The sequence below is a fragment of the Brassica rapa genome, chromosome A01 (genome assembly GCF_000309985.2).
Source record: "Brassica rapa cultivar Chiifu-401-42 chromosome A01, CAAS_Brap_v3.01, whole genome shotgun sequence".
In the NCBI taxonomy this organism is placed as follows: Eukaryota; Viridiplantae; Streptophyta; class Magnoliopsida; order Brassicales; family Brassicaceae; genus Brassica; species Brassica rapa.
The window spans coordinates 3,796,993-3,823,873 of NC_024795.2; the positions used below are offsets into that span (position 1 = coordinate 3,796,993).

At 37.9% G+C, this 26,881-nt stretch overlaps 8 protein-coding genes across 12 annotated transcripts; 6 read left to right on the forward strand and 2 right to left on the reverse strand.

Annotated features, from left to right (window-relative positions):
* The first annotated feature begins 17 nt into the window (after positions 1–17).
* LOC103853161 (UPF0725 protein At5g63820) lies at positions 18–2,177 on the forward strand. 3 transcript variants are annotated; one of them, XM_009130090.3, is made up of 6 exons: positions 18–245; positions 416–532; positions 1,039–1,228; positions 1,357–1,475; positions 1,598–1,675; positions 1,750–2,177. In XM_009130090.3, the coding sequence occupies exons 1-6, from the start codon at positions 132–134 to the stop codon at positions 1,975–1,977; spliced, it is 846 nt and encodes a 281-aa protein (XP_009128338.1). In that variant the 5' UTR covers positions 18–131; the 3' UTR covers positions 1,978–2,177. The 3 variants fall into 3 exon arrangements, with proteins under 3 accessions (XP_009128338.1, XP_009128337.1, XP_033134511.1); XM_009130089.3 differs by having other exon boundaries at positions 81–251; XM_033278620.1 differs by lacking the exon at positions 18–245 and having other exon boundaries at positions 416–497.
* Positions 2,178–3,005: 828 nt separating this feature from the next.
* Positions 3,006–3,667, forward strand: LOC103853179. Its single transcript, XM_009130093.2, has one exon. The coding sequence runs from the start codon at positions 3,225–3,227 to the stop codon at positions 3,426–3,428; it is 204 nt and encodes a 67-aa protein (XP_009128341.1). The 5' UTR covers positions 3,006–3,224; the 3' UTR covers positions 3,429–3,667.
* Positions 3,668–9,490: 5,823 nt separating this feature from the next.
* LOC103853180 (calcium-transporting ATPase 10, plasma membrane-type) lies at positions 9,491–18,099 on the forward strand. 2 transcript variants are annotated; one of them, XM_009130098.3, is made up of 35 exons: positions 9,491–9,716; positions 10,190–10,407; positions 10,662–10,778; positions 10,853–10,892; positions 11,271–11,383; positions 11,486–11,617; positions 11,724–11,813; positions 12,052–12,121; positions 12,211–12,281; positions 12,367–12,450; positions 12,536–12,613; positions 12,694–12,768; positions 12,986–13,069; positions 13,151–13,233; positions 13,318–13,426; positions 13,521–13,576; positions 13,754–13,796; positions 13,895–13,978; positions 14,156–14,293; positions 14,389–14,451; positions 14,535–14,633; positions 14,738–14,854; positions 15,042–15,212; positions 15,337–15,396; positions 15,519–15,683; positions 15,761–15,877; positions 15,976–16,074; positions 16,229–16,366; positions 16,475–16,575; positions 16,669–16,714; positions 16,805–16,933; positions 17,015–17,122; positions 17,234–17,325; positions 17,584–17,678; positions 17,780–18,099. In XM_009130098.3, exons 2-35 carry the CDS (start codon positions 10,258–10,260, stop codon positions 17,782–17,784), a joined length of 3,222 nt encoding a protein of 1,073 aa, XP_009128346.1. In that variant the 5' UTR covers positions 9,491–9,716; positions 10,190–10,257; the 3' UTR covers positions 17,785–18,099. The 2 variants fall into 2 exon arrangements, with proteins under 2 accessions (XP_009128346.1, XP_033128641.1); XM_033272750.1 differs by having other exon boundaries at positions 14,744–14,854.
* Positions 18,100–18,387: 288 nt separating this feature from the next.
* Positions 18,388–19,207, reverse strand: LOC103853218 (oligosaccharyltransferase complex subunit ostc). The gene has a single exon (XM_009130147.3). It carries the CDS (start codon positions 19,139–19,141, stop codon positions 18,620–18,622), a length of 522 nt encoding a protein of 173 aa, XP_009128395.1. The 5' UTR covers positions 19,142–19,207; the 3' UTR covers positions 18,388–18,619.
* A 3-nt stretch (positions 19,208–19,210) lies between these two features.
* On the forward strand, positions 19,211–22,003 carry LOC103853229 (protein DECREASED SIZE EXCLUSION LIMIT 1). 2 transcript variants are annotated; one of them, XM_009130155.3, is made up of 13 exons: positions 19,211–19,556; positions 19,653–19,715; positions 19,805–19,876; positions 19,951–20,007; positions 20,096–20,289; positions 20,487–20,551; positions 20,649–20,742; positions 20,883–20,949; positions 21,056–21,138; positions 21,223–21,314; positions 21,398–21,504; positions 21,596–21,659; positions 21,767–22,003. In XM_009130155.3, the coding sequence occupies exons 1-13, from the start codon at positions 19,453–19,455 to the stop codon at positions 21,869–21,871; spliced, it is 1,167 nt and encodes a 388-aa protein (XP_009128403.1). In that variant the 5' UTR covers positions 19,211–19,452; the 3' UTR covers positions 21,872–22,003. The 2 variants fall into 2 exon arrangements, with proteins under 2 accessions (XP_009128403.1, XP_009128409.1); XM_009130161.3 differs by having other exon boundaries at positions 19,221–19,556; positions 20,493–20,551.
* Positions 22,004–22,020: 17 nt separating this feature from the next.
* LOC103853246 (transmembrane protein 230) lies at positions 22,021–23,387 on the forward strand. The gene is made up of 2 exons (XM_009130171.3): positions 22,021–22,494; positions 23,033–23,387. Exons 1-2 carry the CDS (start codon positions 22,305–22,307, stop codon positions 23,152–23,154), a joined length of 312 nt encoding a protein of 103 aa, XP_009128419.1. The 5' UTR covers positions 22,021–22,304; the 3' UTR covers positions 23,155–23,387.
* A 300-nt stretch (positions 23,388–23,687) lies between these two features.
* Positions 23,688–25,508, forward strand: LOC103853266 (threonine synthase 1, chloroplastic). The gene has a single exon (XM_009130188.3). The coding sequence runs from the start codon at positions 23,816–23,818 to the stop codon at positions 25,388–25,390; it is 1,575 nt and encodes a 524-aa protein (XP_009128436.1). The 5' UTR covers positions 23,688–23,815; the 3' UTR covers positions 25,391–25,508.
* On the reverse strand, positions 25,461–26,807 carry LOC103853257 (WD repeat-containing protein VIP3). The gene is made up of 2 exons (XM_009130179.3): positions 26,389–26,807; positions 25,461–26,206 (listed from the first exon to the last, which is right to left on the reverse strand). The coding sequence occupies exons 1-2, from the start codon at positions 26,725–26,727 to the stop codon at positions 25,580–25,582; spliced, it is 966 nt and encodes a 321-aa protein (XP_009128427.1). The 5' UTR covers positions 26,728–26,807; the 3' UTR covers positions 25,461–25,579.
* Between the last annotated feature and the right edge of the window lie 74 nt (positions 26,808–26,881).

Sequence of the window (26,881 nt, forward strand, 5' to 3'; positions counted from 1 at the left end):
GTTTTGTTCTTCTTTTTCATATATACAAAATGACGTCGTATCGACGTGGCTAAAGCTTCGAACTATATTATTTTTTTATGAAATGAGATTTGAGGGAACTAGGGCAAGCTTGGTCAGAGTTGGAGGAGGTTATGGAGGATTTTGAGTTATTGCGAAGGGAAAAAATAAGGCGAAAGGCTAAGCTAAAGTTGTTCGGTTTGGATGTTCCAAACCATCCCGATTTCAATAAAGAAGGGTTGGCCAGTGTAATCGTAATCTCTCTTCGAATATCTTAATGATGATGTTGCTTGTATATGTATATCGATTTTGATTACCAGGTCGTTTTTTGGATTTTACGGTTGGATGATTTGATGATCTCGTATAATTAAGAAAAAGAAGGATGATATATACTCTTTTCTTCGTGTTAATTTTGCAGGGTTTCGATGTGGATAACTGTAGCTATCCGTCTAGACTAATTAAGTCTACTTGGGGCGATGATTATGACATCGCCCTCTACGGTAGGCTTGGACTCCACTGCCACAATTTTCAGAAGGTATCATTCATTATGTTTTATTTTTTCCATTGCTCCGGAAAATGTTAATAGTTGTTGGGGTAAAGAAACCTTCACCTTTGTCCATCGCTGTTATACAATACCCGTTTTAAGTTTTTCTTTGTTTATTTAGGATTTTCATTTACAGATTATTCTGTGAAAACATTGGAATAAAGTTTTTTTAGTTAAAATCATATGTAAAACATTGAAGATATTATACAAACATCATTTTTCTTAATAACATTTGTTATATACCTATATGAGTTTTATCTTCTTTATTTTTCTTTCTCAGCTGATCTATGGAACATGGTGAGGTGAAAATAATTATAAACCGTGTGTGTGTGTTCTACAAAGCTTTAAGCGCGTTCTTTTGCTTATTTTAAAATGGGGAATTGCATGATTTTAAGTTTTAAAGATGGCTAGGTTATTACCCATTTTCTACTTGATGTGATTGAGTGTTACCTTGATTCCCCTTTTATTATGAGCTATTGTGTTTTGCTTTGAGACAGGGAACAAACTTCAAGTTTGTGCGCTGGGAAAAGTATGATGTTATCTCTACTGCATACGACTACGTCTATGTAACTTTGGACGCCAAGGATCCTGTCTCTGACTCGGTCTTCTCTTTTCAGACCTTGTTAAACGAAGATTCTTCTCCAGACTGTCCCGTTATGTGGAGTACCTTAGCCTGCAGAATCAAATGTAAGAATATCACCAACATTCATGGTCTGTGTTTTACCGATGGATGTCTTGGTAGTGTTTATATATCTCACTGGGAGTTCTGATTTAATTTAAGATAACTTACCATTTTATTGAGAATTCTTTTAAAGGTGACGATCGTGTGGATGATCATTGGGACGATACGGCAGTAGATGATTTCTACAAAGATGCAATGCCCAAATGGTTGTCTGATGAAGAATTGGCACGTGACAATAAAAACTATTATGTGGTAAGATCATCTCCACTGTTTGAATCTGAAACATCTTCTTTTTTTTAGCTTGGGAAGGTAATTTGTCTGACATATTAACTAAGCAGGTAGTATACTTTCTTGTTCTGTGGATCTCATCGCAGGTGCAAGAATCAGAGCTGCAGGAGAATGACTGGCTACATCTATTCACCGAAATTGCGTTCTACTCAAAAACAAATAACGTAAGTCCTTGAGAGAGATTCTCTGCCAAAAGAGAGGAAAGAAAATAAAAGAAAATGAACCTTTTCTTTTGTAGGAATTGACTGCTCCCCCACCCTTGGAGATCGAGAAGGTGGTTGTAGTAACTACAGAAGACACAGAAGAAGGACATGAGAAGCTGAAAGCCCAAAATGCAATCTTCTATGTAAGTTACAAGTATAATGGTGAATCTTCAGAATGGGCGTGTGATCACAAAACAGTAATAAGGAAAACCATGGATGGGAAGCAAGGACACATGTATCTTGAAGTTGTAACAGCAGAGTGAACTGAAGAAGAAGAAAAGACAGATAGGGATCTGTTCTTTTATAATACCTATCATTAATGCTATTACTAACTCTATCATGTTACATATATGCACTGTGTTGTGTTGTGTTTGGCTTGTGTTTGACTGAAACAATTTGGACTAGAACGAGCAGGATTTATTATTATTATCGTCAAGGAGAGATTTATGTTTGCAATGCATAATTAGTATGTGAACGAGTTGCACAGGTTGTCAATACATTGTAGGATCCATGTCGTGTAGGTCTAAGAATTTAAGTCATACTATGGCAACAAGTTGGACTTAAGTTCAGTCAATATCTCATTTGCTTCTATCCCTTAGAGTTTCTCTTCATATTTCGTTTATTTTCTAGTCTGCTCTGTTTTGAAGATGCCTAAATTACTTATCATCGGATTGCCATCAGATGTGTATTACTCAAACTACCTTCTTATCATTGTTCAGAAAGTAATGTGAACCACATGATGATTTAGGGATTTCACACTATGAAGAGGTGAATAGAAGGCTCTGTAACCATCTTAAACCGCTTATTTGTCCCTTTTCAAAAGAGATCTTCAGGATCTCAACTCACCCTCATGCACGATGCTGTTTTGGTGTAAACTTTTGTTTATTTTTATCTTGGTTCAGTTCTTGCCATGTGAGTGTTGAGTTTCCTTAGGATTCATGTTGAATCTATTTTAGTATAGGCTGTGTTTATTTCTTTTGAAACCTGAGATGACACTACACTTGTTTCTTTTTGTCGACTTGATTTTTTGTTCCCATCCTTAAAAATTTGTATTTATGTTCGAAAATACATGGTCTATATTTCATGAAAAGCTGTCATATTATATCATCAACAGGTATTTGATTTCCTTTTTTTTTTTTTTGTCACAAACAGGTATTTGATTTCCAAGACTCAATTTTTTTTGTTAGAATATGAATTATTTTATACATTATTAAGTATTTCAATTATTTAAACATGTAACGTTTGAGAGTATGCCACGTAATCCTCCTTCCATCCTCTATAAATTCTTTGTCATTGTATTGCTAAACCCTACAGCAACAAAGAAAAACATCTTCACGCAAATACTTTCCCATTTTTGGTAATCAAAAAGGAATTTCTCTTTCTTTTTTCTTGTTCTTCGCACTTCTAGAGTTTTCCTAGCAAACGTACCAGAAAGAAACAGAGACAAGCTCAGAAGCAGTATATAAACACAAAAGGTGTCTCAGAGAATTGGAGTAAGAAAGAAGCAAAAATGTGTTTGGAGTTTGTGTATCACGAGGAGAAGACAGAGCTTGGTCGGCAACAAGCACCGGGTGTGTGTCCATATTGCGGCGGAAAAGTGGCGGCAGTAGATATTGAGACCAAGTGGTTGTTCTGTTTCTTGCCACTCTGTTTCAAGGTCAAACGCAAGTACACTTGTTCCTCTTGTGATCGTCGTCTCGTCTTGTATTATTGAAAGACACAGAACAAATGAAGAAAGAATATATATTTTTATTTATTTGTTGGTTTCCTACTCTCAATCAATGTTGAGGTTTTCGCAGATTTTCCCCTGTAATTTCTGATTTGCTATAAACACCCATCTTGGTGGTGACACTGGTTAGAGGTTTTGTGGGTTTAATGTAAATAATTTCGTTGTTTCGTTGATTACGTGAGTTGAATCAAGTTTTGTTTAAATAAAGATCTTGTCATTCTTAACTAAATTTGTTTACTATTCTTCTTGTTCATTTCAATGATTGATAACTCGCTGCCATTTTTATATATTTTACTTTTATGTGTTCGAGAGAATAGTAAACCGCATAACATAGAACCATAGAAAAGATTAAACACCATCCTTTTTCATAAGAGAAATTACTGAACTTTAGGGTACAAAGAAAATGTAGAGACCAGGATTCGAGCTCCTTGTTTTATGAACATAGTTTCACTTTTACCGCAAGGATCAACATAAAATATATTAGATAAATATCGAATATAATTATTTGAGTGATTGACACGAGCGGCTTGGTATATGAATGGGGCCAAAGTTTTGATGTACGTCTTAGCTGGCCAGACATGATATAGACAAGAAGGAAAATAATGTGTTGTGGCCCTTAGGGTTCGATATAGACGATCTATGTATCTTTAACGTTCACTTATATCAAGAACCAATTTGTGTGTCCACAAAAAAATGTAGAAATGGATACTTTTACTAATCAGTCAGCTCCGTTGTCTTTTGCATTGATTCCATTCTAGTTTCATTATTCTGTTTGGAGACATAAAAATACGTAAATTGGTATGACATTTAGGTTAATTAGGTCTGACCGAATTTAAGTTTGAAAGACACAAAACTTCTTCTGTATTGCTTTTCATAGAGTTGGTTCTATGTGACGCAAATTAGGTTAACCCGTTCTAGACCGCACGACATCTCTATGTAATCAGACAATACATAATACGTACTTGCCGAATTATCTTTTGTCCTTATCTAGTAGTTTTAACTTTATATGATAACGTTTACCGACATGTAAATAAGTAGTTAGCAAAAAGAAAAAAAAAAGACATGTAAATAAGTATTTTGGAAACTGCTATCGACATCAGATACGAACAATATGCACAAATATATGTACAGTAAATGATATTGAAGGTTATAACTTATAATGGAAGTCCGGCCAGTGCAATCTTATTGTTTCGAAATTTGAAGTTTCTACATACAATGGAATAGCTACAATACAACTACAAAACTGTAAACAAGCTAATTGTAAATATGATCTCAACTTAGTTAGATTATAATTTGTTTGAAATGAATCCAATGTGAATATACTAGAAGTTTGTTGCGTTACTACTATGTAAAACAATTGATCACCAGTGTTTAGTATGTATGTAACCCGTAGTAAAAAGATGGTGCATTTAGTAATCCACTTTACTAAATAAATAAAGAGTTGAAACTATTCAAATATATATGAATTATTGAAAACGTATCAACTAGAACAAAAATTTGGATGGTTTCGTTTTACAAGTCTATTAATCTAATATTTAAACTGGTTTTCTGTTCTAATATTAGTTTGGTTGTGTACGAATATATGATTGTTGACAAAAAAAATGAATATATGATTGTAAAGAGCAGCATTGCTGGCATATTATATTCGATACCTAACTCTTTCTAAATGTATAGTTTAAACTTTGTTTATATCTAGATAACTGCCTATACATTTCAACGTCTAAATTAAGTGCACATATAGAAACTTTCCGTATTTGCATCATTTAGGTAAGACTTTTTTTCTTATGACATCAGTGATGTAGGTAAGATCTCATAGATATCATTTATAATAGAAATCATATTGAAACAAGTCGTAGAAATTTATCAATCTACAAAAAATTTACTAGTAAAAAGTTCTGGAAAATCGCATGTACATGATAAAAAGGACAGATGCAAGAACAGGTGGATAGGTGTCGGGACGTCACTTATCATCTTTTTTCTGGATAAGCCCGAAAACTCTTCCTCAATCCTTCTTCTCCTATCTCTTTCTTTGGATTCTACATGCCAGATCTTATCATATTCCGAATAGAACTCATAAATTCTTTTTTTAGAACTCATAAATTCTATTATTGATATATGTGTTGGGACCAGATAAGATTTGCTATTCATACCTCAAATCATTGCGGATAGACACTCTCATGTCTTTTCTGTGCCCGAAAAGCCAAACTTACACAGTCCTCTCTACTTCTTTTGCTTCCTCAGTGTCAGTGTGGTCCGTTGATACGTATTAGAAAGAAATGTTTCGAAATTATGAAGTGTTACACTTTTGTTTCACGTACAGTTACCCTTACCACTCACCTTTCGTAAATGACAATGTTACGACCACTGAACCACACGATCACTTCATGTCTTTCGATCGACTCATACAGAGTTTTCATAGTCTTACGACTCTTATGGTCCAAATGATTACTGACATCGGATGATGCTAGAGTCCTAGAGTAAATACGTAGCGCTTTTCATTCTTGTTATTGCCCACGATCTGTCAGAAACTTTCTTCCATGCACTCTTGCCCAAAAAGTATTCGAAGGAATAGACTCGTACTGATATTATTGGGCATATAGCCAGTTTATTATATCTAGTTGGGTTCAGTGTGGCCCATCTATCTTGGTGTCCATTTTGAATACTAGAAATTATGTATTCTCTTACAACTTTTATGTAGTTATAAAATCTTGAAATCAAAATAAAAGGCGCCACATTTATGTTGGTTAGCAGTAGTTTTGAACTTCAATTAGCATAATAATATAATTGATACATATGGGAGCCAGGTTAACTTATTTTCTCTCAGTGTTTAATATCATAAACTGGTGTACTAGCTTACGAAGCTGACATCAGTTAGCCTTACTCGGGGACCACTGAGATTGTCTTTACATCGATACATCTTACAAAGATTAGCACTTATGAGGACGTAGAAAGAGAGTCAACTGTAAGTCTTTTAGCTGTATATAATAAGAATATGTGATGGTGATATATGAGCAAGGAGTCACACTCAAGAGTCAAGAGTAAAGGAGTCACGTTGAAGAGCAAGTATAGTGTGTGCCTTCCTAGAAATTTCCTTCACATGTCCACACCGTACGTATGCCAGTTAATTCCAATACTATCATTATTGATCTAAACTGATCATAATCACGAAACAATTATATGATTAGTTTCTTCTAATTTATAATTCAATAAAAGAATAAGAGAAAAAGACCAAAATAGCACTAAATCAAGTTTTTGTTCCCAAACTAGCACTTAAAGTCAAAAGTCACAAAAATAACACTCAAGGGGTGGGGTTTAGGGTTTAGAATTTAGGGTTTAGGGTTTAGAGTTTAGGTTTTAGGGTTTAGAGTTGAGAAGTGAGGTTTTGGGGATAAGATTTCAAATTTTGAAAAATAAAAAAATTTAAATTTTTCAAAAGATAAAATGTTATTTTGGTCATTTTAGTTTTTGAGTGCTATTTTTGTGATATAAATTTAGAAAAATGCTATTTTAGAGATTTGCCCAAAGAATAATTCGACTATATAGCTTCATTTTAGAAGATAATCAAAACATAACCAGAAGTTTTAGTATGCTTAAGTTTGACTGCAATTAGTGAATAATCAAACGATCAGTATATGCTATATTTACACTACACATATACATATGGACTGAATTTGAGCATTTAACAAAGCTAGAAAGTCCTTAAATTTGTAATCCTGATAACCATGAATATTTACAATTAGAAGATGCGGGATGAGTATTATATATAAAAATTATTTTATCTATTATATGTTTTTATATATATAATAAATATATATTGAATAATTAAAAGTCAGTAATTATTACATACATAATTAAACTGGTGCAAACATATAATTCAATTTTATTAATCCAAACAATATTTTTTCTATTTGATAATATATTTAATTAAATTTAAATGATATTAACACTCATAGTATATTTTAATACTAATGTCTATTAAATTATGATTTCTACTCATAAGGTTTTTTTGATCATTTGTATCTTTTATAGCAAAAATTTTAAATTACTGATAACAAATTTTTTATTGTGGGATTAATAGTTTCTGTAATTTATAATTTTTTAAAAATTAAGTTGTCAATGTTTGTTTAAAGATTTTATCAAAAAAGAATTGTTCAGAGTAAATTTCAAAATTAAATATTTATGTCTTTTATATGGTATATAGTTTAATTTAAAATGATATATATATATATATATTAAATAGTTAATTAAATTAGAATTTTTACTTATGTAATCATTTTTATTTTGTTATAACAAAAATTTAAAATCATGGACCACAAAATTTGAATGTGAGACTTTTAACAATTTTAGTAATTTATAGTCGTTTTTAAAAATTAAAAATATAACATATACCAAAAATCTAAATTTTTTTATATGGTTAATATAGTTGTTTAATTTATTTTAATAATTTAAAATTAAACAAATATGATAGAAGATACACTAATTTTTATTATTCAAAGTCATTAATTGTCATATATATACTTAAGCCACATTAGGCAATTCCGTAACTTTTATTTAAGGAAATAATAAAGATAATTAATAATGAATTTATTGTTAGTTTCATAAAACTATGCTCCCTCTGTTCCTAAAAAATTCACATTCTAGTTTTTTCACACATTTTAATAAAACACATTAAATTTGTATAGTTTTTTTGTGTTTATTATTTTTCCGTAATTTTAAGCCAATAAAAAATCAATTAGTGCAATTAAATTTTTTGAAGTTTGCAATTAGTTAATAAAATATGTATTGAAAATGTAAAAAATAGATCTTTTTGAAAAAAAAATTTTCTCTAGAATATGTATCTTTAAGAAACGGAGGGAGTATTATATAATAGATGAACCATCATATTTCTCTAGTGAGTCTAAGAATCATCTTTATGATGACACGTGACTACAAAAAAAAGTTGTATTGTTTCTCAATTAATATATATGAGATTTATAATAGATAACATATTCTTCTTAGTACTGAATACTCTTTCTGTTTCACAAAAATATATTTTTTAGTATTTTCACACATATTAAGAAAACGCATTAAATCACTATAATAAATGTATCGTTTTCTGTAATTTTCAATTTTTAATAATTCTAACCAATAGTAATTTAATAAAATCAATTAATTTTCTTAAATATCACATTTTTATAGAAAATATAAAAAAAATCTATTTTTGCGAAATATTTTTTTTTCTCTAAAACATCCAACTTAACAAAACGGAGGGAGTACTATTGTTCAAAGGTTAGTGGCGTGCGGCATGCCTATATTATCAACGAATCGGCGAGGATGCTGATTTGAGAGGCATCATGTTTTGTTTTGATCGAAACGTTACTCTACAATGTATACTCAATAATTAACGATATAAAAAGCTGAAAAATGTGGCACCGATGCATTGAATGCATATACGTAACGAACTTTAGACAACGTATCCATTCATAAGAATCCATCGTATTATGTTATGGTTTATATAGGTTTGTTGTATAATGTATAGTTAATTATGCTTTTTCAAAAAAAAATGTATAGTTAACTATCTTTAGAAAAAAAAATGAATCTCATAAATTGGTGAAATAGTGGAAGCACCGTAGCCTATTGGTTAAGGTTTAAAGGCTTCTACACCCAGTTCTGGGGTTCGAATCCCAGACTATGCAATTTATTGCAGATTACAGAAAATTCAGGTTTCAAGTCCCGGAGAGATCGGTTTATTAAACAATTATGCAGACTACAGAGGAAAGACTTACAAGAGATCTTCAACATAGTGCAAATAAATCTAGCCAGGTGTGGATGGATCTTCATAGGACGGCTCAGGAGATGCAGTTAGACGTAAGTCTTCATAAAACAGGTAGTATTGTCGGTTGTCGAATCGTCTATGTAATATTTTCTATATCATAATTGTAAAATCGTAAGAAATTAGCGTTAAAAAAAATCGGTGAAATAAAGTAATATAACTTACTATAGAAAGTTCCGTGACAAAATAAAAAAAAACTTACTATAGAAAGTTTTAAATAGATTCAGGAGGACCCGGACCCGAGTGACGACTGACGAGTCAAAGCTAGTCGGAGGAAGCTTCCTAAAGCGCGCTCTCTCTCTCTCTCTCTCTCTCTCTCTCTCTCTCTCTCGCTCTCTCTCTCGTTCGTTTTTTTTTTCTCGAGAAAGTGACGGAAAATCAGTTCAGCATAGAATCATAAGAGCAAAGGGAAAGAGCTGAGAAACAAACGCCTCTGAACTTTCCGTCCGACGATAACCCTGGTACCTTCTTGAAATCTCAGAGATTTTATGTTTCTTTCTTGTATTTCCTTTACTCTCTGTGTATTCGATTCCTCTCCTGGTTTGGCACGATTCACGATGTTATCTTACACGCTTTGTTCGACTGCGCCATCGGATTCTGCTTCTCGATTTGAATTTTGATTCACCGGAAAACATATCCGGCGACTGTTCGTTTCTGTGATTCTCCCGCCGTAATCGGAGAAACGTACTGTTCTCCGTCTCTCGGAAGTTTGTTAGGTTTTGGTGCTGGTGAGTAGATAGTGGTTGTTGCTTTGGAACAGTGAATAGCGAGAGTTGTTCAGGAAGAGGTTTGTTAATATGTAATCTTCAAAACGCCTTTGGATTGATTTGGTAGCGAGATTCTTGAACTAGGATTGAGGTTTTTAATTGTTATGTTAAAGACGATAATGCATAAGGCTAGAGAACTGTTTCTAATTTGAGTGTGTGTTTTCCAGCTTAAGGAAGAGCGTATTGGTTAATCAACACTGTGTCTGAGTGTGGTGCTATCTCTCCTGCGACAGCCATGAGTGGACCATTCAAGAACTCTCCACGAGGGGAAGACAAGGACGTGGAGGCTGGAACTAGCACCTTCACTGACTATGAATATGAAGATAGTCCCTTTGACATTACCACTACTAAGAATGCTCCTGTGGAGCGCTTACGCCGTTGGAGAGTAAGTGGCTCTAGTTCCATTTCACATAGACTCATTGATCTGTTATGTGGATTTGTGACTTGGGTGAATTTGATGTCTTGTTGATTTAGAATTGGTTTTGGTACACTGCACAGTGCTCTATTGGGTTTCTCAGGTTTTAGTTTCTTGAAAGGGGATGATTTGTTGTTACTTACCTCATCCTGATAGTCCAGGTTTGTATTTCTTTGTCTTTTTTTTTTTTCTTAACATTCTGGAAAATAATTTTGGTTTTGTAGCAAGCGGCACTTGTTCTTAATGCGTCTCGTAGATTCCGATATACTCTGGACTTGAAAAGGGAAGAAGACAAGAAACAGATGCTGAGGAAGATGAGAGCGCATGCCCAAGCAATAAGAGTACATAAGCTTTGCTTGTAAATTTACTTATAAGTGTTTAGGCGGTGTCTGATCAATGCTGTTTGCTTCCTTAGGCTGCACACCTTTTTAAAGCAGCTGCAAGCCGAGTGAATGGTAACTTCTTTCAGCTTCTTATTCTTTTCCTTACTTTTCTTTTGATCAACCCATTTTGTGAACCATGTATGTGATCTCTTGCAGTGTCTTAGGGTATTAAGTGATTGCCATTTTGATACCTTTCATTTCATATGCATGACTGACACTATGGTTCGTTGTGCAGTCACAAGTTCTGTCGAGGGAAAGTCTGAATGATCTTTGCTTTGCTGATTCATGTTTTTCAAATTGTGATTGATCTTAGCTGCAATGGGTTGAGTTGATTCTCTTTTATATATAGCAAAAAAAACTGTAGATTTGCCGACCTTGATGTTTTCTTGGACATCATTGTAAATCTAATTGATGGTGTGCTGTAGTTAACTGAGGTTTATTTCTTTTTAGGAATTACAAGTTCGCCTCCAACTCCTGGCGGTGGCGATTTTGGTATTGGACAGGAGCAAATTGTATCGATATCAAGGGATCAAAATATAGGATCTCTGCAAGAACTTGGTGGGGTATGTCTTTGCTTTAGCTGATTTATTACTTTTCGCTGCGGCACTTAGTTCTCAGCCGTAAAGCTTATTCATGTATGTTTATCCTCTGTTTTATTCCATTAGGTCAAAGGGTTATCTTGCCTGTTGAAAACAAACTTGGATAAGGGTATACATGGAGATGATGATGACATATCGAAAAGGAAATCTGCCTTTGGATCAAACACATACCCGCAGAAGAAAGGGAGGAGTTTCTGGGTATTAAATAGTTTAAATCTTTGGTTTTTCGCTTCAATCTGTGAAGCTATTCCAATTAATTAGTATCTTGATTCCTTCCTTTTTTTTGTTTCATAATGCCCAATAGAGGTTTGTATGGGAAGCTTCTCAAGATCTTACTTTGATCATACTGATTGTAGCAGCAGCTGCTTCTTTAGCATTGGGAATAAAGACCGAGGTATTCAGTTTAGGAATTGGTACATTTTGTATTGCTCAGCGCAAACCTTGTACAGGTCCTTTTCTAACTAACATAGCTGACCAGTTGACTAATTATTACGAAACAAGACTTTCCAGGATTAGTGTACCTCTTTATTCGAACGAACAATTACTCACGTCTAATGTTTTATCTCCACTATCCATAGTTTTCTTGTTCCTCTGAGCGTTTGGTACCTCTTTACTACCTACATAGGGATTAGGGTATCGAGAAAGGATGGTACGATGGTATCAGCATTGCTTTTGCCGTTCTTCTGGTCATTGTGGTGACAGGTATAAATATTCCTTGCTGAACTCAAATTCACTCATATATGTGAATGCTGTATGTATTATACTAATTTGTGTACCTTTTCCCTTGGCAGCTACCAGTGATTATCGCCAGTCTCTTCAATTCCAGAACTTAAATGAAGAGAAAAGAAATATACATATAGAGGTGAGAGTTTGGATGATCATGCAGCTAATAGATGATATCATTTTTGTTGGTTTAATTTTTGAAAATACATCGTCCACATGCTTAGGTTACCCGCGGTGGGAGAAGAGTTGAGATTTCAATTTATGACATTGTGGTAGGCGATATCATACCTCTCAATATTGGTGATCAGGCAAGTTGCCCCATTTTTTCAATGCAGTAGCCCTTTTTCAAATAGTATATGTAGAATTTATCTTTAATGCAAATATTTCCCTTAGGTACCTGCTGATGGAGTTTTAGTCGCTGGCCATTCCCTTGCGGTTGATGAGTCCAGCATGACCGGGGAAAGCAAAATTGTATGCTTTACGCTCTGCCTTTGCATTTGCAATGATGCCGTCTTTGCATTTCATGTGTCTGAGCAAGCTGTTTCACGCAGGTTCACAAAAACTCCACTAAGAATCCATTCCTAATGTCCGGCTGTAAAGTTGCAGATGGCCATGGGACAATGCTGGTAAGACTTGACGAACACTAGCTTTTACTTTCTGTGACACAGTAACTGTAAGATTTCTGGAGAAAAAATGGAGAGATGTGTGAACAATTAGAGTATCCTTGGTTGGAGAATATCTGCAGCAAAATCATCTTTTTCTTTATTAGAGGAAAATTTAAGCTGGAGGCGCTCAAAACATCTGGATTACTTATTGGAGTCTAATTTTTATTTTGAAACTCAGGTTACCGGGGTAGGGGTCAACACTGAATGGGGCTTACTAATGGCTAGCGTCTCAGAAGACAATGGTGGAGAAACACCATTGCAGGTGAGTGTAAACCTTTTATCTGTTCATATTTCTTTTTGGCATTTGTTGCTCAATATTCATTCGTAATTTTGATTTCTTCAGGTACGCTTGAATGGTGTTGCAACATTTATCGGAATTGTGGGGCTTACAGTTGCTGGCGTTGTATTATTTGTCCTTGTCGTCCGGTGCGTTTAAATTTCTTTCTGACAACTGAGTACCACGTGGAGTAAATTTTCAGTGGTCAGTGAACGAATCTTTGTTCTCCGCAGCTACTTTACTGGTCACACAAAGGATGCAAATGGAGCCCCACAGTTTGTTGGAGGGAAGACAAAATTTGATCACGTGCTAGATGATCTTGTTAAAATCATCACTGTTGCAGTAAGTATTTCTTAGAAGAAATCAACATGGCTAATACCATCGTCAGCTTCTTCTTCATATCTGACCATTCAGCTCAACCTGTCAAATATTGTAGGTCACAATCGTTGTAGTGGCAGTGCCTGAAGGGCTTCCTTTAGCTGTTACCTTGACGTTAGTCTGCTATCTTCTATATAAACATTTTAATCATAGCAGTTCCGTTGACCTCTTGAGTTGGAAAGGATGTAGTTATTACATGGTCAAACGTAATAGAAATGGATGGATCTGTGGTAAAATTCACTAGAACGAGTTTGTTTTTCGTCACTGATCTTTTCTACTTCGTACTGGCAGTCTTGCATATTCCATGAGAAAAATGATGGCAGATAAAGCTTTGGTACGTATCTTTTACTATTTGGGACTCACTTTGTTTGCATGATTTACAAGATTCATATAGTAAATGATGTTCGCAACCTATACGAAGTTAATTTTCAGGTGCGCAGGCTTTCCGCCTGTGAGACTATGGGATCTGCAACAACAATTTGCAGTGATAAGACGGGAACTTTGACCTTAAACGAGGTGAGTCTTAGTGCTCTTCCTCCTTTTTTATATTTGCTAACACACTAACAAATAGCAATATAAAGGCTTAGCCTTTCAAGTTACAGTTTTAGTACTCAGCATTCCTAGCTGCAAGCTTTTGCTAATTTGAATTGTGTCCCCAACAGGCGAGTCCCCTAATATTTTTTTTTTTCTCAGATGACCGTTGTTGAGTGTTATGCTGGGTTTCAAAAGATGGATCCTCCGGACAGCAGCTCAAAACTGCCTCCTGCTTTTACATGCAAACTTGTTGAGGGGATTGCTCATAATACAACTGGCAGTGTGTTCCTATCTGAGGTGGGATAAAATTACTTTGGAACTTTACTGATATCCCATTGGTTTCTACTTCAGTTTATTTAATGTAATAATATATCTGCGCTTGCTAATTACAGAGTGGTGAGATTCAGGTTTCTGGATCGCCGACAGAAAGAGCAATTCTCAATTGGGCGATAAAGGTTTATTTTCCAGCTATATTTTTTTTTTCTGGTACTAGTTTATACAGCTGTGAGGAGAACTAATCCATTTTTGAGCTCTGCAGTTAGGCATGAATTTCGATGCCCTTAGGTCTGAGTCTTCTGCAATACATTTTTTTCCATTCAACTCAGAGCAGAAACGTGGAGGCGTAGCAGTGAAATCAGTAATCTCTTTCTATCTTCTCAACATCCTTTTCTTTGTTTTTGATCTATCGTTTGTGGTTGTTTTCCCCTTGCCATCCAGTATTCTAATAAAGTCTTAATTCAGTTTCAGCCGGATTCGAGTGTCCATGTTCACTGGAAAGGCGCTGCGGAAATTGTATTGGGTTCCTGCACACACTATATGGATGAGAATGAGAGTCTTGTAGGTATGAGTGGAGAGAAGGTTGGCAACTGTGTTTCTCTTTGTCGTGCTATAGTTTGTACTAAAGGCTTACCTTATCATTGTCTTGATTTAGGACCGTTTTCTTACTGCAAACCCAACTCATTTTTAGTATATTTTCTTTTGTAGCCCCAAATCAATGCCAGATTTGGTAGTGAGAGTTTTGATAGATATGTTTGTTATGTTTCAGATGGGCGAGTTAAAAAATGATATCAATGATATGGCTGCAAGGAGTCTCCGTTGTGTTGCAATTGCCTTCAGAACACTTGAAGCAGACAAGATTCCAACTGATAAAGAGCAACTTTCAAGATGGGTCTTACCTGATGATGATCTTGTACTGTTGGCTATTGTTGGTATTAAGGTAAGCCTTACTTATTAATGTCCTCGTTACCTTTTTGAAGAGTCTTGTGATGCGCCTTGATGTGATTCTGTAAACCAGTAAGCATTTCTTATTGGATGTTCTTTTAATATGTAATACATTGTAGGATCCATGTCGCCCAGGTGTCAAAAATTCAGTTCTACTATGCCAACAAGCTGGAGTCAAGGTTCGTACACATCTCATTTGTTTCTTTCCCTGAGAGTTTCTCTTCATATTTTGTCTATTCTCTAGACTGCTCTGTTTATTCATGGGCGTGTATAGTCTTCTAAATTACACTTTTCGCCTCAGGTTCGAATGGTCACTGGTGATAACATTCAAACTGCCAAAGCAATTGCACTGGAGTGCGGTATATTAGCTTCAGACTCAGATGCTAGTGAGCCTAATCTGATTGAAGGAAAAGTATTCCGATCCTATTCAGAAGAAGAAAGAGATAGGATCTCTGAAGAGATATCTGTAAGAGCCTTATGCTGTAGGTTGTGACTGAAGGCAGTTATTTGATGGTACCTGACATTGTTGCTAAAACCTTGAAGGTAATGGGTAGATCGTCACCTAATGACAAACTTCTTCTTGTGCAATCGCTGAAGAGAAGGGGACACGTCGTGGCTGTGACTGGTGATGGAACCAATGATGCTCCTGCACTTCATGAGGTTTCAATATATCTACAAAGACCTCATATGTGTAAAACTCTTAACGAACACCATTGATATTGAGATTCAAAATTCCTGTTTTGTCCCCTGAATTTCAGGCAGATATAGGTCTCTCCATGGGTATCCAAGGCACTGAAGTTGCAAAGGAGAAGTCAGACATTATTATCTTGGATGATAACTTTGAATCCGTTGTGAAGGTTGGTATCCTTAGGAACCAAGGGATTCAAACCCTTCTGTTGCATGATACTTTTGGCTGGAACTTGTAACTTTTTATAAGAAATGTTATTCTTTGGGTGTATTTATGATCTTTATAATTGTCTTGAGTTGGATATTCATTTTTGATTCCTCTAGGTTGTCCGTTGGGGTCGATCTGTGTATGCCAATATTCAGAAGTTCATCCAGTTTCAGCTCACGGTTAATGTCGCAGCTCTTGTCATCAATGTCGTGGCTGCCATATCCTCGGGTGATGTGCCACTAACTGCAGTACAGGTTCGATACAGTTAATTTGTCATACCTCTTTCTCATCTGCACAAAAGCATTACCTTAAAAGCGAAAATTTCCATATTAATGAAGACTTTTCTCCCCATATCTTTGTAGCTCCTCTGGGTCAATCTTATAATGGATACTCTTGGGGCTCTTGCTTTAGCCACTGAACCACCAACCGATCACTTGATGGATCGAGATCCTGTTGGCAGAAAGTATGACTTTACAAGACTTGGACGTTTTAAGTCGAGTGATCTCAATTTCTCTCCCATTTTCACATAACCATTGTATTTATCTTTCAATTTCAGAGAACCTCTCATCACAAATATCATGTGGAGAAACTTGCTTGTACAAGTAAGTTATCTTTTTATTCTTACCCTCACTTGTCTAATATGTCATTATCTTAGCCTTCTCTACTGCTCAAATTGTTTTTGCATATTATAGGCGATGTACCAAGTGACAGTCTTGTTAGTCCTCAATTTCCGTGGAATAAGTATCCTTCATCTGAAGAGTAACCCCAATCCCGAGAGAGTGAAGAATACAGTCATCTTCAATGCCTTTGTCATCTGCCAGGTAAAAGATAGACACTGACTCCACTTTATTAAGAAAAAGCTTGGGCACATCAGAAAACAAACTTATTATATTCTTTTTCAGATCTTCAACGAGTTCAACGCACGGAAGCCAGATGAAATAAACATTTTCCAAGGAGTTCTCCGTAATCACCTCTTTGTGGGCATTATCTGTGTCACCGTTGTGCTCCAGGTACTGACTATCTCTCTCATGTTCCTGCAACGTAATTTCAATCACTTTTTATATGCATCTGAGAGACGGAGACACTAACGGTTTATTGCTTGCTGTTAACTGTTTTAATAGGTAGTCATCGTCGAGTTCCTTGGAACATTTGCTTCAACGATTAAGCTTGACTGGGAGATGTGGCTCGTCTCGATCGGAATCGGTTCCATCAGGTTTGTTTGTTAACGTTATCTGTTGTAGGGGTGTGGATAATCATGTTTACAATTTGATTCTGACCCAGGTTTACAAACGGGTATATAAATAATATTTTGTTCGGTTTGAGTTTAAACATTTCTGTTGGTTCTTTGGCCACCCCTAGACTCATTCATCATGAAGATAGGCCTGATTAGGCGTGAACAGAAGTGTTAGTAGATGCGTATTTCGTAAACTCACAAGATAAACTCTGTTTTGTCTGTGTTTATATTAACCAGTTGGCCATTGGCGGTGATCGGAAAATGCATACCAGTTCCAGAAACTCCGGTCAGCCAATACTTCATAATAAACCGGTGGAGAAGGAACTCATCAGGTTAACAAAAAAGTAGCCTTGTCGTTATAGCCAAACCATGTATGCATCTGAAAACTACAATCGTTACTAATAACTTTGAATTTTTCTTATGAATTTTGCAGGTTAATAAAAACTAGTTTGAAAAGAGAAGCAAGTCAAAATACCAGAAGTGGATTTAGTAGTATCCAACCTGTGAATACTTTTATACTACTATTTTGCCTTTTCTGCCCACGTACTTTCGCAAAATGCTTCTTCCTCTTTTTGTTAAATACATCAAACAAATACAAAATATAGCTATTTTTGTTAACGTTGCAAAGTAGCTTAAATATGAACAGGTGGTCGTTCCATCTTTGTAAAAGGCTTTCAATATATGGACCTTGGTTTGTTGGTGAGACGAGAAGTAGATATACATAATATTCACGTACATATATATTCACAACAAGTGTAGATTTGCTTTGGTTGTTATCCACAGATTCAAAGTTTGCGATTCTCATGTAGCAGACAGTGGAAATGGTTCACTGCTTTCTCCACGAGCATATTTCCCTATTTCATAAGCTGGAGACTCGAAACTCCTTTGAACACTCGCACAACATTGATATTTTTTTACAATGAATCGAGATGAAAGATTTGTGAGGTTACCAAAATTCCAAAACTACTGAGGAATCACATAGTCTCTGACAATCGACTAAAGAATCATGCGTAGCAAATGAGGTTAAACAAAGACAAAGAGTTCAACAAAACCCAACTTCAAAATCTCTACTATGTTGTTAACATAACTGTTGCAGATCGTTTCTATCGCAAGTTTAAACGACAAATCAAACGCAGATTCTAACATTCAAAGCTGAAACAACCATTACCAAACAAAGCTTTAAGAAACACAAAAGTCACTTTCTTTTCTCAACGATCGACTGTAATTCGTAAACTAGAGAGCCCATTACAGATCCAAGTGATCTAAAACAACTCTAATGGAGATAACCAGGGATCTTAATACGGATAAAAAGCATACTCATAACATAACCAATCACAATAGAAGTCACTCCCGCCGTAGCATACGATGCTTTCACACTCTTAGCTCGATTCTTATCCAACGCCAGATCCAACATTATGATCCCGATCCCACCCATCACGAACATGAACCCCGACGAAAGACCTTCGATGATGTACTGCCCGTTGACCCGACCCGACATGAACACGACGGGCCGTATCGTCCCGGTGACTGGATCCTGGGTCGACCCGATACCTGGAGGCTCCACAATCACGTCGTAGACGAATCCTGATATGACGAGGAAGTAGGTGAGGAGAATCAGCGCGAAGACTGTCATCGGAGATGGGAGAGTGAAGGAAGGGAGCTTGAGACGGAGACGCGGCGGACGGAGGAATGAGAATGGGATGAGACGGAGAATGTGGAAGATCGGATCGATTGATGATTCGCCGGAGGTGTCTGACATGGTGGCGGAGGTTTGTGAATCGGTTCTCGGAGCCATTTGGGTCCTCTCACAATGGCTCTAAAGCTCTTTCTATCTCGTGAAGAAGAAGAAAGTGAGTGAAGAGTTTGCTTTGTTCGGATAGAAAACCCGTGAAAATAAAGTCGCACGTTTTGCTGTTTTAAGTTTAATAAACGACGCGTAGTTTCTCTCTGGAAAGTAGAACCGGCAGGACAATAAGCACTAAACTATCAATCATCGTCTTCTTCAAACTTCACCGCAGGACTCCTTTGGATCTTCGGCAAGCTATTCTCGCGGCAAAGTTTTGGAAAAGGCGTAACTGGGTTTAAGGGTTTTGAAGCTAAACGGAGATGAGCAAGAGACCGCCGCCTGATCCGGTGGCTGTGCTTAGAGGACACCGTCACTCTGTTATGGACGTTTCGTTCCATCCATCAAAGTCTCTGCTTTTCACTGGGTAAGTTGGTTTTCTATCACTTGTTAGAAATCCCGAGTCCTGTACTGCTTTATATTTTGATGGGTTAATGTAAAGTGAGGATTTTTAATTCTCCAGCTCAGCTGATGGAGAGTTGAGGATTTGGGATACCATTCAGCACCGTACAGTTTCTTCTGCTTGGTTTGTGATTTTGATTGTAAAGTACTTAGCTTTTTTCTTCTCCCCCACCATATAGAAGTAGCACTCATTGCTTCTTTGGGATTTTGTAGGGCTCATAGTAGAGCAAATGGGGTTTTAGCTGTAGCAGCTAGTCCTTGGTTAGGAGAAAACAAGATTATCAGGTAAATGTAAAGCAATTCCTCAAGTTGTGCTTCATAACCAGGGAAGGCTGAGCTACTTACTGTTATGGTTATAGTCAGGGAAGAGATGGAACTGTCAAGTGTTGGGATATTGAAGATGGTGGTCTATCAAGGTCCCCTTTTCAACTGTTTCTTTGCTTTTGTTGCTACCTGATTCTTGTGATAGCTTTGTTCTTAATCTTTGGTTGACATTCTTGGCAGGGATCCATTACTAGTACTCAATACAAGCGCCTATCATTTTTGCAAGTTCTCTCTTGTCAAGAAGCCTAAGACTTCTCTCAAAGAAGCTGAAGGACAGTCCAACAATCACGATGAGCAGGATGCTGGAGACAAGCGTAATGTTCAATGTACAGATGATAGTGAGGGATCTGTGGGGGATTCTGATTTGCTTCAGGGTATGTTTTACTTGTCTTGTGGTCTGGTCTGGTCATTGTTTTCGACTGAACTGATCTTGTGCAATTTTTCAATGTTAAAATTTATGATTGTAAAGTTGTTCTCGAGGTTTCTTCTTTCCAATTGTCTGATATAGCAAAAAGAAATTGTTTTTATCTTCTGGTTGTGACATACCAAAGTGTTCCTAATAATTTGATAGTAACAGATGGAGATCATGCTGAAAGTGCCACTTACGTAGCAGTAGCAGGGGAGGAACCTACTGAGGTGACTAGAAACCCATATGATTCTTTGTTTTTGACCAAAACCCCACTCGCTTATTTGGTTTTAAGTTTCCTGGTTTCAATTTGGTTTATATGTGAAGGTAGAGATATGGGATCTGAATACCAGAAGCAAGATCATACAGCTTCCTCAAGGTAGCCCTGATGAATCCGCCAGTGCTTCTACTAAAGAAAGAGGTAAGCTTGTACTGTTTTCCGTAAGTACATTGATGTTTTCCCCCATCACTAAAATTGTGGAAACTAGAATGCCTTCATCATTTCACCTTTGCAATTTGCTTAAATACTTTCATCAAGGTGTTAAATTGGGTCATCTGCAGGAATGTGTATGGCTGTTCAATTATTTTCCCCTCCTGAATCACAGGGTTTCTTACATGTCTTAGCTGGGTATGTTTGCTTTCCCAATCTTTTTTTCCATTAATCAAGAAAAAAAAAAAATCTACATTTGTAAACTTTGTTGTTATCATGGGTGGTTAATGCTGAACCTGTGCAGTTATGAGGATGGGTCAACACTGCTTTGGGACATACGCAATCCGAAAATTCCTCTAACAAGTGTGAGGTTTCATTCAGAGCCAGGTCTCAGTTCTCATCTTTTGTATCCAGATTTTTCTTATAATGTCTTGAACTTTCCGCATTATTGATTTGTTCTTCTTTATGCAGTTCTAAGTCTCTGTGTTGCATCGTCATGCGATGGAGGTATCTCAGGAGGGGCAGATGACAAAATTCTGATGTATAATATCAACCATTCAACTGTAAGGAAACGAAGCACCTTGTGTTATCTCTGTATAAGTTATAATCTGATGCTAAATTTCTTTTGTGTTATATGTTTTCTTAGGGTTCTTTAACACTGAGGAAAGAGATTATTTTGGAAAGGCCAGGCATCTCGGGTACCTCAATCCGACCTGATGGGAAGATTGCAGCCACAGCTGGTTGGGATCACAGGTTAGCATCCACTTCTTCAGAAAACACTTCTCATCGATCTGTTATCTAGTTGTACCAATACACATGTTTGTTACATGTAATTGGAAAACAGAGTAAGGGTGTACAATTACCGCAAAGGAAGTCCTCTAGCGATACTAAAGTACCACGGAGCAACGGTTTGTGAATCTTTCTCTTAACTTTCTACTCTATACTAATACCACTATCTTCTTTTACTAACGGGAGACGATACACTTTCTGACAATGTTTGTGTGTTTGTTTGTAGTGCAACGCCGTGTCCTACTCTTCAGAATGTGAGCTAATGGCGTCTGCATCCGAGGATGCAACCGTTGCTCTCTGGAAACTCTATCCTCCCCACAAATCTCTCTGACCGGTTTGGTTTTGTTTCTTCCCTTGAATTTTTGTAAATACGTTATGTCATCATCAAAAGAACAAATAGAATATTAGAGAGCATTTATCTATCTGGTTTGCTTTGGTGTGAGAGATATATTAAGCATCTTGTCCACTAGGACCACTACTGGTTTACAAATCTTCAAAATAAACTAGCACGTTGCGCCGTTTTACGTGGTGGGGGAAACAAACCAAACGACGCGTAGTTTGCATCTAGATAATAGATCCGGCATGAAAGTCGTACGTTTGAGTAGAAGTCACGATAAATGAAATTGCACCAAACTACGATCCGTGACCAAGGAGAAGAGTCTCTCTCTCATAACTTTCTCAAGCAAACTGCTCGATTTGATTTCTCGAGATTTGATTTTCTTCTTGGATCGTTTACCACTGATCTGGATCCGGAGCTGTGTTAAATGGCGTACGTGGATCATGCGTTCTCGATATCGGACGAGGACATGATGATTGGGACTGCGTACACCGTGAATAGCCGGCCGCCGGTTAAGGAGATCGCACTCGCGGTGGCGCTACTCGTGTTCGGAGCCTTAGGAATCGTCTCAGGCTTCTTCATGGCGTACAATCTAGTTGGGGGTGATCGAGGCCACGGTGCGATTTCGATATCTTTGTTGCTAATTCTTCTCCCGGAGCTAGATTCTGTATAGTTTATGTGTAGAAAATGGAGATTGATGAGAATCTAATAGAGCTTCTTGTGTATTCATTACCAATATGTCTAGATTTATTATTAGTTCTGAAGATTGCTTTGAATCTATATCACAGTTTAGGTGATTAAGCTGATAGAAAGATTGCAGGTGATCTGGTTAGTTATATCATTGTTAGAAAGATTTCACTTTATTCCTTCCATATGCATTCGACTTGATTTGATTTTGAGATTTTGTGATTGTTTAGTGTCAGGGCCATTGCTTAAAGATTGTGTATGATTCTAGTCCCAAATTGACAAGTGCTTACAAGAGATGAGATTTCACTTTTGAATTAGTAATCGTGCTCTTATGTGGCCTATGCAACTCATATGAAAGCAAAAGTAGTTGCATCATACATAGTTAACATGATATCATTCCTATATGTGATTTGGGGCATGAGCTCAGGTAGTGATTGATTGATTCATTCTTTCTTTTGTTGTTACCAGGGATTTTCTTCATGGTCCTGGGGTGTCTGCTGTTCATCCCAGGGTTTTACTATACTCGGATCGCTTATTACGCTTACAAAGGATACCAAGGTTTCTCCTTCTCAAACATACCCCCCGTTTAGTCTAATGTATAGAGAATGATGTTTAAGCAATGGCCTGACTTGTTTTCGTTCTAGTGTAATAGTTTTAGAGGAGTTAAGTGATTCCATGTTTGATATACATATGTATCCCTTCCTGCTTTCCTCCTTACTCTTGTTAAATAATTGCGAGTCTGTGACAGTTCGTCCGTCCGATACATATTACATATATATACCTGGTTCAGAGATTTATTTGTCTCTAAAAAATTGCATTTCTAACCAAGTTATATGATATGCTTGAGTACTCTTCTTTCACATCTTGATTTCAAATGTAAATTCAAATGTAGATCATCTCCATTCCTTGCAAATATGAGAAAGAAAAAAAAAAATCTGGATACTTGAATAAATGTAATTTTTTTCTTGCCTAGTCAAAAGGATCTACCTTACCTGATAAAACAAACAAAGAGGGGACAAATATTGAAAAGAATCTGGATATTTGAAGGGTTTCATGGGCCCAAAGATCGTTACGCCCATATGTTACTTAAATGCTTAAACCTTTGATTACGTCCGGTTCTAAAATATCTCCGGTTTAAAATAATCAGAGTTATTTATCTGAAATTTAGTCGTCACTTACTTCCTCTCTCTCTCCCGTGTGTGTCCCTAAAGAATCCTCCGCCGCATCTCAACTTGTCTCTCTATCTCTAAAATGGCTTCCTCTTGTCTCTCCTTCAACGCCTCTGTCAGCCCTAATCATGACCTCTTCCGCCGCCACCCTTCCTCCCCTCTCCTCCGCCACCGCCCCGTCCTCGTCTCATGCACCTCCTCCGCAGATGGAAACACCACCACTCCGATCGAAACCGTCGTCAAGCCTCGCCGTACCGAGAACACCATCCGCGACGACGCCCGTCTCCAACGCTCCACCGCCGCCAATCCCTTCTCCGCCAGATACGTCCCCTTCAACGCGCCCCCCGGATCCAGCGAGCACTACTCCCTCGACGAGATCGTCTACCGCAGCCGCTCCGGCGGCCTCCTCGACGTCGAGCACGACATGGAAGCTCTAAAACGATTCGACGGCGCGTACTGGCGCGACCTCTTCGATTCGCGCGTCGGCAAAAGCACGTGGCCGTACGGATCGGGCGTGTGGTCGAAGAAAGAGTGGGTCCTACCCGAGATCGACGACGACGACATCGTTTCGGCCTTCGAAGGAAACTCCAACCTCTTCTGGGCCGAGAGGTTCGGTAAAAAGTTTCTAGGGATGAACGATCTCTGGGTCAAACACTGCGGGATTAGCCATACCGGAAGTTTTAAAGATCTCGGTATGACCGTTTTGGTTAGCCAAGTTAACCGGTTAAGGAAAATGAAACGTCCCGTTGTAGGAGTCGGTTGCGCTTCAACCGGTGACACGTCAGCAGCTCTATCAGCTTACTGCGCGTCCGCGGGGATACCTTCCATCGTCTTCTTGCCTGCGAACAAGATCTCGATGGCTCAGCTTGTTCAGCCGATAGCCAACGGCGCGTTTGTTCTGAGCATCGACACCGATTTCGACGGCTGTATGAAGCTTATTAGAGAGATAACCGCTGAGTTACCGATCTACTTGGCGAACTCGTTGAATAGTTTGAGGTTAGAAGGGCAGAAGACTGCGGCTATTGAGATTCTTCAGCAGTTTGATTGGCAAGTTCCTGATTGGGTGATTGTTCCCGGTGGCAATCTCGGTAATATTTATGCTTTCTACAAAGGTTTCAAGATGTGTCAAGAGCTTGGACTCGTTGATCGTATCCCGAGGATGGTTTGTGCTCAGGCGGCTAATGCGAATCCTCTTTACTTGCATTACAAGTCTGGTTGGAAGGACTTCAAGCCCATGACTGCGAGCACCACTTTCGCCTCGGCCATTCAGATTGGCGACCCTGTGTCCATCGATAGAGCTGTGTATGCGCTCAAGAAGTGTGATGGGATTGTGGAGGAGGCGACGGAGGAGGAGCTGATGGATGCGATGGCGCAGGCGGATTCTACTGGGATGTTTATATGTCCGCATACGGGTGTGGCGTTGACTGCTTTGTTTAAGCTGAGGAACAGAGGAGTGATTGCGCCGACTGATAGGACTGTTGTTGTGAGTACTGCTCATGGGTTGAAGTTTACGCAGTCCAAGATTGATTATCACTCCAAAGCTATCCCTGACATGGCGTGCAGATTCTCTAACCCTCCTGTTGAAGTGAAGGCTGATTTTGGAGCTGTTATGGATGTTCTCAAGAGTTACTTAGGAAGTCAGACACTTAGGTCATAAGTAACACAGACCATCTTCTTTCCTTTTTTGAAAACTCTTAGACGTTTGTTTGTGTGCTCTTAAACTGCTCTTTCATCTGTTTCTCAGTTTTATAATAAGCTCTCAAGCAAAGTTTGAACAACGGAAAAAAAAAACTCTTGCAGATTACATTGTTAATGCATAAAAGTAAAAGAAACAACAGGACTTTTTTCATGAGTAATCATAGAGCGATACACTCTTGTCGTCAGAGACACTAGCGAGACGACCCGCACGGACACCGGTTCCACCAGGTGGTCTAAACGCGACAGACCAAACCTGGTCATTATGGTTGCTCATTGTCTGAATAGCCGCTCTCATCTTAAGATCCCACAGCCTCACAGTCCTATCACTCGACCCCGTTGCTATAGCTCCACCGTCAGGGCTAGCATCAACGCTCAGCACCCAGCTCGTGTGCCCCGACATGGACCCCACAAGCGTTTTCCCTTCTGCGTCGTGCACGTTCACATGCCCATCATCTGATCCCGAGAAGAGGACTCTCGGGTCTACAGGGGAGAACACAAGGGACCTTACAGGCATGTTGTGTCCTTCAAGCTGGTGAAGAAGCTTCGAGCGATCAACATCAAAGACGCAGATCGTGCCATCCATCGAACCGCAAGCTAGACGTTTCCCGTTGGGAGACCAAGCCACGGAGAGAACGAACTTCTTGCTGCTGGTTTTGTCAGAAGGCTTTGGCGCTTCTGGACGTGGGATTGAGAGAGTTGAGATTAGTCTCCAGCTCGCAGTGTCCCAAAGCTTGACCGATGCACTACTTCCACCTGCAACAGCAAGGATTGTACCCTTGTAACATGTTAAAATGAATAAGTTAGGACATAGCAGTAGAGCATTGTTACTGTCTGATTTGAGCAAATCAGAAGTTGATCTAAAGTAATTTCAGACAACAAGCCAAACACAATCAAGTTCCTGTCTGATTTGAGCTACAGATACTCAACAATTTTCTAAGCATTATTCAAATCTATTACCTTAGGTTCAAATTGCATACCCCAAACCTCAGAAGGAGGAGCTTCGAGAACAGCGATGGTGGCATTAGTGTCGACATCGAAGACACGGACGAAGCTATCGAGGGAAGAAGAAGCTGCGATGATTCCGGAAGGATGCGCCGCCACAGCTGCTACTCCCAAGGAGTGTCCTGTGTTAGTCCTCACTAAATCCAGCTCGTCCGCTCTCCATAGCTTCACCGTCTCGTCTAGAGATCCGGTAAGAAGCAACGCCGGTCGTTCTTCCGTCGCCGGAACCCAAGTCGCCGCCCAAACGGAATCTTCGTGGGCGTTCTCGATCGATTTCAGACCTGCGAGTTTCATCTTTTTAGGTTTTTTTTTTTTTAACCGTCTTTCCAAGTGAGAGCCAGAAGAAGCAAAACCTTCTGATTCTCCTCACACCCTGACACCCTCCCGTTTTTAAGTTGGACAATATAACATCGCGGCGTTTTTGTAACTGTTTGATAAAAGCCTGTTT